Raw genomic sequence first — 12,916 nt, forward strand, 5'->3', positions numbered from 1 at the left:
TGCACCCCAACGGAACTGGGACCAATGTCCTCATGGGAAGGTTCACTAGTGCTGTTTTGGCAGGGAGATGGGCACCAGGATGTAGCAATGGAAAGGAGAAACAAGGGGCACAAAGGATCGGGAGAGAAAGATAGCACTAGAACAAGAAATAGTACGGTAGTAGATGGGACCAGACTAAGAGAGAGTACAAGAAAGTCTAAGACTGGATTGCAGTGCATGTGTGTAAACGCACAAAGCGTGCTAAACAAGGCTGGTGAGCTGCAGGCGGAAATAACCACATGGGAATACGATATCATGGCGATAACGGAGACCTGGCTCAAAACAGGGCAGCATTGGGTACTAAATATTCCTGGATACAAGGTGTTCAGGAATGATAGGGAAGGAAAGAAAGGGGGGGGGGGGTGGGAGGATGGTGGCAGTATTGATTAAGGAGAATATTGCAGTGCTGGAGAGAGAGGATGTCCTGGAGGGGTCAAGGACCAAAACTATTTGGTTAAAGTTAAGAAACAATATAGAGGTGCCATTACACTACTGGGTGTATTCTACAGGGCACCAACTAGTGGGAAGGATATAGAGGAACAAATTTGCAGGGAAATTACAGAGAGGTGCAAAACCCATATAGAGTAGTGATAACTGGGAACTTCAAGTATCCTAATATAGACTGGGATAATAATAATAATGAGGCAAAGAGGGGGAGAAATTTTTGAAATGTGTTCAGGATAACTTTCTTGACCAGTACGTTTCCGGCCCATTGAGGAAGGAGGCATTGCTGGACTTGGTTCTGGGGAATAAAGCGGGCCAAGTGGAGCAAGTGTCAGTGGGGGAGCATTTAGGGAGCTGTGATCATAGTATCATAAGGTTTAGAATAGCTTTGGAAAAGGACACAGACCACTCTAAAAGTAAAAATACTCAATTGGAGGAGGGCCAATTTCAATGGGATGAGAACAGATCTGGCCCGGGTAAATTGGAATCAAAAAGAGTGGCAGGCGAAACTGTAATTGAACTTTAAAGAGGATATGGTTCGGGTACAGTCGAGGTACATTCCCACGAGGGAGAAAGGTAGGGCAACTAAAGCCAGAGCTCCCTGGATGACAAAAGAGATAGTGAGTAAGATGAAGCGGAAAAAAGGGGCGTATGACAGATGTCAGGTTGATAACACAAGTGAGAACCAGGCAGAATATAGAAAGTTCAGAGGGGAAGTGAAAAAGGAAATAAGAGGGGCAAAGAGAGAGTATGAGAATAGACTGGTGGCCAACATAAAAGGGAATCCAAAAGTCTTCTACAGGCATAGAAATAATAAACGGTTAGGAAGAGGAGGGGTGGGACCGATTAGGGGCCATAAAGGAGATCTACTCATAGAGGCAGAGGGCATGGCCAAGGTACTAAATGAGTACTTTGCATCTGTCTTTGCCAAGGAAGAAGGTGCTGCCACAATCTCAGTAAAGAAAGATGTAGTTGAGATACTGGATGGGCTAAAAATTGATAGAGGTGCTAGAAAAGCTAGCTGTACTTAAAGTAGATAAGTCACCCAGTCCGGATGGGATGCGTACTGGCCATAATCTTCCAAACATCCTTAGATACAGGGGTAGTGCCAGAGGACTGGAGAACTGCAAACGTTACACCCTTATTCAAAAAAGGGTGTAAGGATAAACCTAACAACTATAGGCCAGTCCATTTAACCTTGGTGGTGGGGAAACTTTTAAACAATAATACGCGACAGAATTAACAGTCACTTGGACGAGTGTGATTGATTAGGGAAAGCCATCACGGATTTGTTAAAGGCAAATCGTGTTTAACTAACCTGATTGAGTTTTTTGATGAGGTAACAGAGAGGGTAGAGGAGGGCAATGCAGTTGATGTGGTGTATATGGAATTTCAAAAGGCATTTGATAAAAGTGCCGCATGATAGGTTTGTCATCAAGATTGCGGCCCATGGAATAAAGGGGGCAGTAGCAATGTGGATACAGAATTGGCTGAGTGACAGGAAACAGAGAGTAGTGGTGAACGTTTGAGTTTTGGACTGAAGGGAGGCATACAGTTGTGTTCCCCAGGGATCAGTTTTTTTTTAATCTATATTAATGACTTGGATGTATGGGGCACAATTTCCAAATTTGCAGATGACACAAAACTTGGAAGGGTAGTGAACAGTGAGGAGGATTGTGATCGACTTCAAGAGGATTTAGACAGGCTGGTGGCATGGGCGGACACATGGCAGATGAAATTGAACGCAGAAAAATGCAAAGTGATACATTTCATTAGGAAGAACAAGTAGAAGCAATGTAAACTAGAGGGCACAATTCTAAAAGGGGTACAGGAACAGAGAGATCTGGGGATATATGTATGCAAATCGTTGAAGGTGGCAGGGCAGGTTGAGAAAGCGGTTAAAAAAGCATACAGGATCCTGGGCTTTATAAATAGAGGCATAGAGTACAAAAGTATGGAAGTCATGATGAACCTTTATAAAAACACTGGTTCGGCTACAACTGGAGTATTGTGTCCAGTTCTGGGCACCGCACTTCAAGAAAGATGTGAAAGCCTTAGAGAGTGCAGAAGAGATTTACTAGAATGATTCCAGAGATGAGGGACTTCAGTTAAGTGGATAGACTGAAGAAGCTGGGGTTGTTCTCCTTGGACCAGAGAAGGTCGTGAGGAGATTTGATAGAGGTATTCAAAATCAGGAAGGGTCTAGACAAAGTAGATAGAGAGAAACTGTTCCCATTGGCAGAAGGGTCAAGAACCAAAGGGCATAGATTTAAGGTGAAAAACTTTTTAAAAAAAAACAGCGAGTGGTTAGGATCTGGAATGCACTGCCTGAGGGGGTGGTGAAGGCAGATTCAATCATGGCCTTCAAAAGGGAACTGGATAAGTACTTGAAAGTAAAAAAATTTGTAGAGCTATGGGGATGGGGGAGTGTTAGCGTGGATTTTGGACTGTTGAATTAAAGGCAACGATGAAGTGACTTATGGGTACATGACAGTGGTATTTACCCTAAAACCACATTGAAATGCGCTTTGTGTAGATTAGACTAACCTTAATTAAAGGCTTAAATATAACGCTTGACTACTAATAAAATGGACACTATTAAAACAAAATGGATTCTATTAACAAAGGGACACTATTAAATAAAATGGATTCTATGACTGTGGGAAAGACAGTTAAAAGTGTTGAGTTTGTACATTCCAGAACTGGCTTGCAGTCTGAGAATACAATGGACATTTCATAACGAACTGATAAAAACTATAGCACCAGACTGCATAAAACAAAGGCATGCTGTCTTAAGGTGATAACAGTTCTTCGGACTTAACTGGGTAATGCGTAAGCAGTCTGTTGTTGCTATGCAGACTTAATTGGTTAATGTATAAACTGTCCGTTGTTGCTGTGCGGACTTAATTGGTTAATGTGTGTAATCAAGATTTATGATGTAAAAGCTACTGAAATCTGTATTTCAAAGGTATAAAAAAGCATGACAACCATTTTAAAGTTGAGAAGGGAGCTGCGGTGCTACGGAGTGTCCAGTCCTTCTCCCAAAGCTTTGTCCAATAAACTGCATGTTGAATCTTTAAGTCTGACTCCGAGTGGTGATTTTTTCCCACAACAGGGAGTGGGACTAGCTGGATTGCTCTTGCATAGAGCCGGCACATACTCGATGGGCCAAATGGCCTCCTTCTGTGCTGCAACCGTTCTATAATTCTGTGAACGTTTTCTAACTGTCAATCTTATGTATCAATCATGGTAACAGAGGGGGGAACTTTGCTTTAAAAAAAAATCAACTAATTTATTTTTTGAAAAATGAACTCAAATTAAGATGAGGGAGGACATTTGTGTCTCTCTCTTCGCTTAATGCGCTCTGACGTTTATACCATACAAAACAATAGCTAGGTGTATAAATCAGCAATGTCCTTTTTTCACATGCATAAAACACAGCACATTTTAAAAATGCCAATTTGAACTTTGCCTGAATAAAATTTTTGAAATTTATACTCCAGTTTTTCAAATAATTTTGAAAAGTAACCGAGAAGCTAGAAGAAAAATATTCCAGCAGTTCTAGTACTGATGCACCCTGGGAAAGTGCATACACTGCACATGATCAGACTTCACTCATTTAAAAAGTACTTGGATGTGTACTTGAAGTGCTGTAACCTACAGGGCTATGGACCAAGTGCTGGAAAGTGGGATTAAGCTGGATAAATCTTTTTTGGCCCGCACGGATACGATGGGCTGAATGGCCTCCTCCTGTGCCATAACTTTCTATGAGTCTATGCACAATCCAAACTCAGCTAACATTACAACTCTGGGCAAAAATATCTAGTCGAAGCCCAGGTTTTTGGAAGAGGCGGAGGCTGAGGCCTTTAAGTAGGAACTTGAAAGCATTAAAAAACATAAAAGACAATTCAGTGGATAAATTTGATCAGGTTATTATGAAATATGCAATTTTGAATTTTTATTTTGTTTAAGAAAGTAAAGTGATAATTTTTTTCCCCATAAGGTATTTTGAATGATTTTTGGGGAAAGATAGATGAGGACCCTACAGGAACCTCACAAACAATTGCTGTCATGTTACAGGCAAGATTAAAATTCCGATCACAATGCCACTTACAGGCAAAATTGCAAAATGTGAGATTTCCCATAACAGCTGATTATATAGGTTTTCAATGGAATGCACACTCCATGTATCAAATTGATTATGGATAGTATTGAATTATAAGATTGTGTATCTGAATATGCTTGATTTATAGGACAAAGTGTTCTTCATTTTTTTTTAGGAAGTCAAGCTTAAAAATCATTTAGTATTTTTCTATTTGGAAAAAAAAATCTAATTTGTGCAACAAGAATTTGCACTACAAAGTCCATTTTCAAAATGTTAAAAGCAAGTTATTTACATATTAAAACCTTTAAAAAAAACAGCAGTATTAACACCACAGATAATCTTCAAATATGACAAAGCTAATATTACCTCTTGCGCTAATCTGAAGGCACAGCCAAACTCTTCCCCATCATTATTGCGACTTAAAACTTTAATTCCAGTGTTGATAACCTAGGAGAATACATCAGATTTATTATAGCACCTCCAAATATTAAACAGGAAAAGTTAAATGCTCAAATTAAAAAATCTAAAAACAGTTTGTAGTAACAATTATACAGCACCTTTAATGCGAAGAAGCACTTCAAATAGACACCAAAAAAAAAGATGTTGAACCTCGAGAGAGATTATAAGAGATTAAGCGAAGGGTTGAAGAGATGGGCTTTAATGACATTTTTTAAAAGCGAAATGGAGGGGGACAGGTTTAGGGAGTGAGTCCCAGAGAGCAGACTCAGCTGAAGGCTCTGCCATCAACGGTAGGGGTGAATGGATTCGGGGCGCCGGGGGGGGGAAAAGAGGGAAAAAAAGATAGAGAACGAGGATCCGCAGAAACTGATCCTATCTTATAGGTACAATGTACTTGCTACCTGTGAGGATAAGGATAACGACTGTTGGAAGGACAGTCAGAATGTTAACTATGACACCCTGGAGCAGGAGGTTGTCCAAAAAAGTTTGGACCACACTTTTAGGTCCAAAGTGTGGGGTCATCCACTTTGGACCTAAAAAGAATGGATCAGAGTACTTTCTAAATGGTGAAAAGCTCAAAACAGTGGAGATCCAAAGAGACTTAGGGGTCCATGCACATAGATCATTAAAATGTCATGGACAGGGACAGAAAATAATCAAAAAGGCTAATGGAATGCTGGCCCTTATATCTAGAGGACTAGAATACAAGGGGGTAGAAGTTCTGCTACAGCTATACAAAGTATAAATATAAATAACAATTTATTCGTGATCAAATTGCACACAGAATAATTAGGTGGTATTTGATCATGGCATTAGCCAGAAAATGACAGCTTCCCTAGGCCAGCTGGTTGCTTGAGTTTTCAGCTCATCATGATGTTGAGCAAAAAATATTACAGGAATAAAATAACTCTAAAATAGCTTTATTCTTGTATTATCCATATAATTACAGTAACATTAAAGCATTTCAATTCTGCTTGCCATATATTATTCTCCCCCTCATTTAAAAAAAACTATTAGACTTTATTCCATCTATAATTCATTTCTAACTTTATAATGCTGAATTTTTAAAGTTTATATTTATAAAAAAGGGTTTTCAGTGGCTTAAAATTGGCTTTAAAAGCAGACGTCTTAAAAAGCAAAAGTCTTAAGTCTGAAGATTGATCTGACTGACTGTCGGTCATAGACCAGGTCAATCTTTGTAAAAGCATGACAAGCTAGGAAGAGGCCTTGCCAAATGAGAATGTTCGATGACTCCCAAAGCCTAACATTACAGTACAAGCTATAATTTTTTAAAAATGCAATAGGAAACTTTGTAAACCAACCTTCATTCGTTCACTGTTATGGAGAAGCACATTCCTTAGTTCCTTCGAAACCATATAGAGGTGACGCTTCTTTCCCTCATGCGTTCTAGTGAGGACATTCAACTTTGGGAAAGATGGATCCAATTGATAAAATTTCCTATTAAAAATTGTTTCAGTATTTTGATAAAATTGTCCGTTATATTTTTCTCATACAACAGATAATATAACAGGACACCAGTATCGACAAACTAAGCAAGCCCACTAGAAAATTACATCCTGCAAAATTGGCATAGTTAAGTATGTTTCAAATACTTAGATTTATTAGACATGTTCTTGCAAGTTCAATATGTACATTTAATGTTTCAATTATTCCTCAGTTTCATTAGTTATATACTGTGTAGCATAAAGCCTTCACTAGTTTAATCAGCATGCTAGAGATTCTGTAATTCAAAAGCTGTTCCAATGAGGAATCTAGACACTATTAAGCTTTTGACAGAAGATACATTAATTGTGCCATAATTGGCATACATCGGCACAAAAGGATTAGCGCAACTGCATCTCTGACTACTACTTTGCAGTGCACAAAGACGCAATTAGTTCAACAGAGCAAGGAACAGATTAGTCTCAGTAACACAAGGATTGCAGATGACTTGCTATTACAAGACAATTCAGTTTGGCAGTAGTAAGACAAAGTGTAAGAATGAAGTACAAGTTGTTCTTGAAGGTCAACAGAGCCATAGATTGAAGTACTGAATTTTAACTTACACATAAAAATACATTATACACACACATACATGTAGAGCAAAATTCCTGTTCTCACACCTAATTAGATCATGGCCGATCTGTACTTCTACTCCAGTTGCTCCATACCCCTTGATATCCTCACCTAACAAAAACCTATCAATTTCAATCTTGAAAATTTAAATTCACCCAGCATACATAGCTTTTTGGGGGAAGATAGTTCCAGCTTTCCACTACCCTGTGTGTGAACAAGTGCTAATTGATTTCACTCCTGAAAGGCCTCGCTCAAATTTTAAGATTACTCCCTATATAAATTTACCTTTTCAGTCCTCCATAGATGACACTGTTGCACCTCAAAGTCTAAATCCCAGCTCTATCCACAAGCAACTGTCCTGCCATTAAATAGAAGGTACCTTTAAATTTTTTTGGGCTTTAAAAAAATTAATGGAACTTTTGGGGTCATCCTCAAATGAAATCAACAAATTTTGCTCGAACAAACGAGATTGGGCTTCATGGGAGCCGGGTTGCTACAATTTAAGGCTTTGGATCAGCAGGCTAGTCAGGAATTAATTAAGTAAGTAGATATGGCCTAATTCCTGGAATCCAGTTTCTGGGTCTGCAGTCTCATCCTACATTTTACCTCCATGAACTGCCCTAGCCCCTCCAATACCAACAACCTTATTGTTGTTCATTGCCACCCCACATATCTACTGCTTCTCATCTCCAAGCTATACCCTTCCCTCTATTACCAATTGATACTCAAATATCCATTACCCCCAATGCCTACCATCCAAACTGCTCACCCCACCGTCAGATTCACTTTCTCCCATTATTCACTACCTACCTACTCATTAAACCCAAACTCACTACCCTTCTACATGTAGGCGGCACTGTCATAGTATTATATGACTCATTAATTTAAGTGGCACTCCACTTAACACTCCATTTGAAAGAAAATACAGTGACACATTGTAGCTAGAGGACTCTGTGCACTCCTCAGATCTGAAAGCTACAATGCTTCTGGATTAATTAGCTTGTCACTCACTGAATATTCTTAGATTATATTGATAAAGATTTTCAGCCTTGGATCTACCAAATTGCTACATTTATTAAATTCATTTTTCATTAATTTTAAGCCACTGCTAGTTGTCATAACACTTCACAATGAAATTCACAAAGTATAAGCACATAACTATACTGGAACAGACAAGGTAGAATTTTTTTTTTAATTTAGTTTTAGGACTTCCGTGTGCTCTTTGTATTTCAAAAGGGTGCATATGAACTTACTAGGATACAAGGACTTACAGATAAATGGCTGGGAACGATACATCCTACTTGAGGCTTACCTTTGCCTCTTACTGTCCATAATCTTAAAATTAGAGCCAGGCCACTCAGGAGTGAAATCAGGAAGCACTTTTTCACTCAAAAGGGTAGTAGAAATTTAAAACACTCTCACCAAAAGGCTGTGGACACTAAGGCAATTGGAGCCGTCAAGACAGAAATAGGTAGATTTTTGCTAGGTAAGGGTATCAAGGGATATGGAGCAAAGGCAGAAAAATGGAGTTGAGGTGCAGATCGGCCATGATCTAATGTTCCTATGCACTGAAGTTAAACAAGCTAGGCTCTGTTAATATTAGTACGTACAACTATAATGTGACCAAGATGGACATGAAAATGCAGCCCGACCCAAAACAGTAGAATTTGATCATTGGCCAGTGCTAAATCTTTTCATTCCCACTCAGACAGCAAAACAGGACCGACACGGCCAAAGAAAGCTTACTGAATTGGTAGAAATATTGGATCATCTTCACTTAGGAACACAAACGGATCTTCTTTGAATCCAAATAGTTTCATTTTCTTTGATGGCGGTGGACTAAAGAAAAGATAATTTAAAAATTGAGTTCTCACACAAGAATTACTTTGATGCAATATTTACAAGAAATTGCAGAGAAGATACTCAGATCCCAATTCATCCTTTTCGGTTTGGGATATGCCATCACTTTTCACCTCTTCTATGGCAGCAATTAAAAATTGCGAGATACTCAAACGGCATCAAGCATTCAAAAATATTTGAAGAACCAGACAGGTTTTTTAAAATTTGCTAATGGATCATTTAAACCTAGGTACCGAGAGGAAGAGCTACAAATCGTATGAGAGTAGTACTTTTACTTCATAAATATTAAACAGGCTCGACTGCTTTTCTCAAACCCTATTTTACTGGCCAATGTCAGCGAGGAAAGTTAAAAACCCAACAGATAATTATAGTGAAAATGGCATTTGGAGGTGGGAAGGAAGTGGGGGGGGGGGGGGGGGGGGGGGAAAGAGAAAGAGGAGGGGAAATGGAAAGGTAAAAAAAAATCCCATCTTCCAGTTTCTTGGGTGTCGTTGCATCAGAACTCAAACTATACTTAGATGGGCAACGTGCACAATGCCTACACTAACAATGCTCTGAAATCAGCCACTAAGTACAGCAAAACAGCCCAGAAACAACTCACCCCAGATTTTCCTTTCTCACTATATGGAAGCACCAGTCCTCTGCCTCCCCCCAGCTTCATGGCTAACCAGAAGTAGCTCACCACAGAGGATCAAGAGCAGAAGCCCTTGATAGACTGAGACACTGCCACTTCTGAACTAGGGCAGTCTTATTATACACAAGAGGCAAGTGATATTGAAACAAAATGCTCGGTGAGCTCCACATATCATTGTCTAACTTACCAACAGATACCATCTTTACTGGCTGATGATTCTTCGGCATCATCGGTTTTTTTAGTTTCATCCATTACTGCAACTTCCTCTTCAGCACCTTCAACAGGGGCATCAACTGCTGCCGTTTTATGTCTCAACTGACAAAAATAAACATTAAAATTGTTACTAAATTAACTCTGAAAGGATGGTTCTCTATACCCACGGGCGGCTTCTTGCAATCTTTTTTGTTCAAAGAGTAGGAAAACAAGAATGGATTTCAGCTATTCTGAAGACTTGATACCTTCAACTTTGTAGACATAACATTCCATTGTTTGAAAGAAATCTGTATCTGGCTTATTAAGATTTAATATTACATGTGGGGGGAGATGAAAGGCTGTCTGGCCCATCAACCCAGTCCTTCAAATAGACTCTCTACAGAGCCAGTGGTTTATGGTGACTGGAAAAAGTCAAATTCCATTTTTAACAGAGAAGGTTCCACAGTTTTTTGCCAGTATTTTGTGGATTGCATTCATCAACTCTGGGTCCAGTCTTTTTGAAAACCACAAACCTATCATGCATATGGACAACTTCAATTAGGTACTCAATTCAGTGTAGTACTGACCACAGATTGGCTGAGGACCAGGAAGTTCTCAATTGCCTTTGCGCATCTCCTAGTGGCCGGCTGTGGAGCTATGTTGCCAGAGGCTAAATAGCAGGTCTATTGCTTATCCACTCAGATCACTTCTTTCCCCCCCAAAAAGAAAACCTGTCACTTGCAACTCAAGCCAAAAACAACTGGACAAGTCTTTCCAGTTAATGGATTCAGGTGGAATACAGTAGAATACTTGATATTATTTTAAATTCTAGGATCAAACATAAAGCTTAATATTTACTCAGTTTCAGCAGTAAATGAAAAGGAGAGTTGGATTTCCCCTCTGATTCACTGGCTCAAAGATTCAAATACACAGATGTCAGTTACAAGAAGTAATCCTAGTTATAAAATGGGATTAGATTGCTCTCAAACAGGCCACTACATAGTTGAAAAGATTAATCATAGATCTTACCCTTTAATCTCCCCCCCCCCCCCCCCCCCCCTGCCACACAAAAACATACTTCTGCCAAGCACAACATTTAAGGATAAATTGAAATTCACCAAACAGGCAGTTTAATGAAAAGAACAAAAACAATTTTAGGATAACCTAGTGATGTCATATCACATCGTATCAGCACAGGTTGTTTAAATGATCACAGCGGGGTGTGTACGACAAAGACGCTTCCTTACAGGAAGCAGGGAAGAGGAGGAAAATAAATACAGTTAGCCCAAACAGCACTTGCACAACTCCTTGCAAATCACTCCATTCAATAGGCAACTATGAGCAGGGCACCTGCCTACTTTCTCAATCAATTCAGCATGGGCTTATGAAAGGGAAATCATGCTTAACAAATCTACTGGAGTTTTTTTTGAGGAGGTAACTGGTAGGATAGATAGGGGTGAACCAGTGGATGTGGTGTACTTAGATTTTCAGAAGGCTTTTGATAAGGTCCCACACAAGAGGTTCGTGTGCAAAATTAAAGCACATGGGATTGGGGGGAATATACTGGCATGGATTGAGAATTGGTTGACAAACAGGAAACAGAGAGTAGGAATAAACGGGTCTTTTTCCGGGTGGCAGGCAGTGACTAGTGGGGTACTGCAGGGATCAGTGCTTGGGCCCCAGCTATTCACAATATATATCAATGATTTGGATGAGGGAACTAAATGTAACATTTCCAAGTTTGCAGACGACACATAGCTGGGGTGGAATGTGAGCTGTGAGGAGGATGCAAAGAGGCTCCAATGTGATTTAGACAAGTTGGGTGAGTGGGCAAGAACATGGCAGATGCAGTAGAACGTGGATAAATGTGAGGTTATCCACTTGTTGTAAAAACAGAAAGACAGATTATCATCTGAATGGTGATAGATTGGGAAAAGGGGAGGTGCAACGAGTCCTGGGTGTCCTTGTACACCAGTCGCTGAAAGCAAGCATTCAGGTGCAGCAAGCAGTTAGAAAGGCGAATGGTATGTTGGCCTTCATTGCAAGAGGATTTGAGTACAGGAACAGGGATGTCTTACTGCAGTTATACAGGGCCTTGGTAAGACCACATCTGGAGTATTGTGTGCAGTTTTTGTCTCCTTATCTGAGGAAGGATGTCCTTGCCATGGAGGGAGTGCAACAAAGGTTTACCAGACTAATTCTTGGGATGGCAGGACTGACATATGAGGAGAGATTGGGTCGACTAGGCCTATATTCACTAGAGTTTAGAAGAATGAGAGGTGATCTCATTGAAACATATAAAATTCTAACAGGACTAGACAGACTAGATGCAGGGGGGATGTTCCCGATGGCTGAGGAGTCCAGAACCAGGGGTCACAGTCTCAGGATACGGGGTATGCCATTTAGAACAGAGATGAGGAGAAATTTCTTCACTCAGAGGGTGGTGAACCTGTGGAATTCTCTACCACAGAAGGCAGTGGAGGCCAAGTCGTTAGATGTATTCAAGAAGGAGATAGATATATTTCTTAATGCTGAAGGGATCAAGGGATATGGGGAAAACGCGAGAACAGGGTACTGAGTTAGACGATCAGCATGATCATTTTGAATGGTGGAGCAGGCCCAAAGGGCCGAATGGCCTACTCTTGCTCCTATTTTCTGTGTTTCTATGTTTCTAAGTGCATAATGCATAAAATTTGTTAGTGGAACAGTGAAAGCTGGGAATAAAAAGCGAAAAATATAGGATCATTTCAAGCACAGAAAAACTTCAAATGTTACTAACAGGCAAACCACCTTACCTTTGGTTCTCGCTTGTTCCATGGCATTGGAGCCTTTTTCTCCAAAACAGCTACAAAGAATCCTCCAGTATTCTGATGATGAGGCAGTATCCTAATGCTGTAAAAATTGGACAGTCATATAAGATGAGAGTCAAATCTGAATATGGCTGCAGGTTTTTCTTTCATGTGAGCCAATGATTATGCAACATCAAATTATACAGCGAACCTTTTCAAATATTTATAATCCTACAACAAACTGCTCCAAAAAGAGAGCGGATTCTGTTTTACAATCAAAATGGTAAGAAAGAGGGGAAAGGAACCAGAGGTTTTGAT

General features: G+C 39.8%; 1 protein-coding gene across 1 annotated transcript in view; it reads right to left on the reverse strand.

Moving 5' to 3' along the window:
• Positions 1–12,916, reverse strand: part of nsun2 (NOP2/Sun RNA methyltransferase 2) — a 38,521-nt gene that overhangs the window by 8,978 nt on the left and 16,627 nt on the right. Inside the window, exons 12-16 of the mRNA XM_068001912.1 lie at positions 12,605–12,701; positions 9,805–9,932; positions 8,870–8,962; positions 6,370–6,505; positions 4,955–5,035 (exon numbers count right to left, since the gene is read on the reverse strand). Coding sequence (XP_067858013.1) covers positions 4,955–5,035; positions 6,370–6,505; positions 8,870–8,962; positions 9,805–9,932; positions 12,605–12,701 — 535 coding nt within the window. The remainder of the gene's footprint in view (positions 1–4,954; positions 5,036–6,369; positions 6,506–8,869; positions 8,963–9,804; positions 9,933–12,604; positions 12,702–12,916) is intronic.

The sequence above is a fragment of the Heptranchias perlo genome, chromosome 2, assembly GCF_035084215.1.
Source record: "Heptranchias perlo isolate sHepPer1 chromosome 2, sHepPer1.hap1, whole genome shotgun sequence".
NCBI lineage: Eukaryota > Metazoa > Chordata > Chondrichthyes > Hexanchiformes > Hexanchidae > Heptranchias > Heptranchias perlo.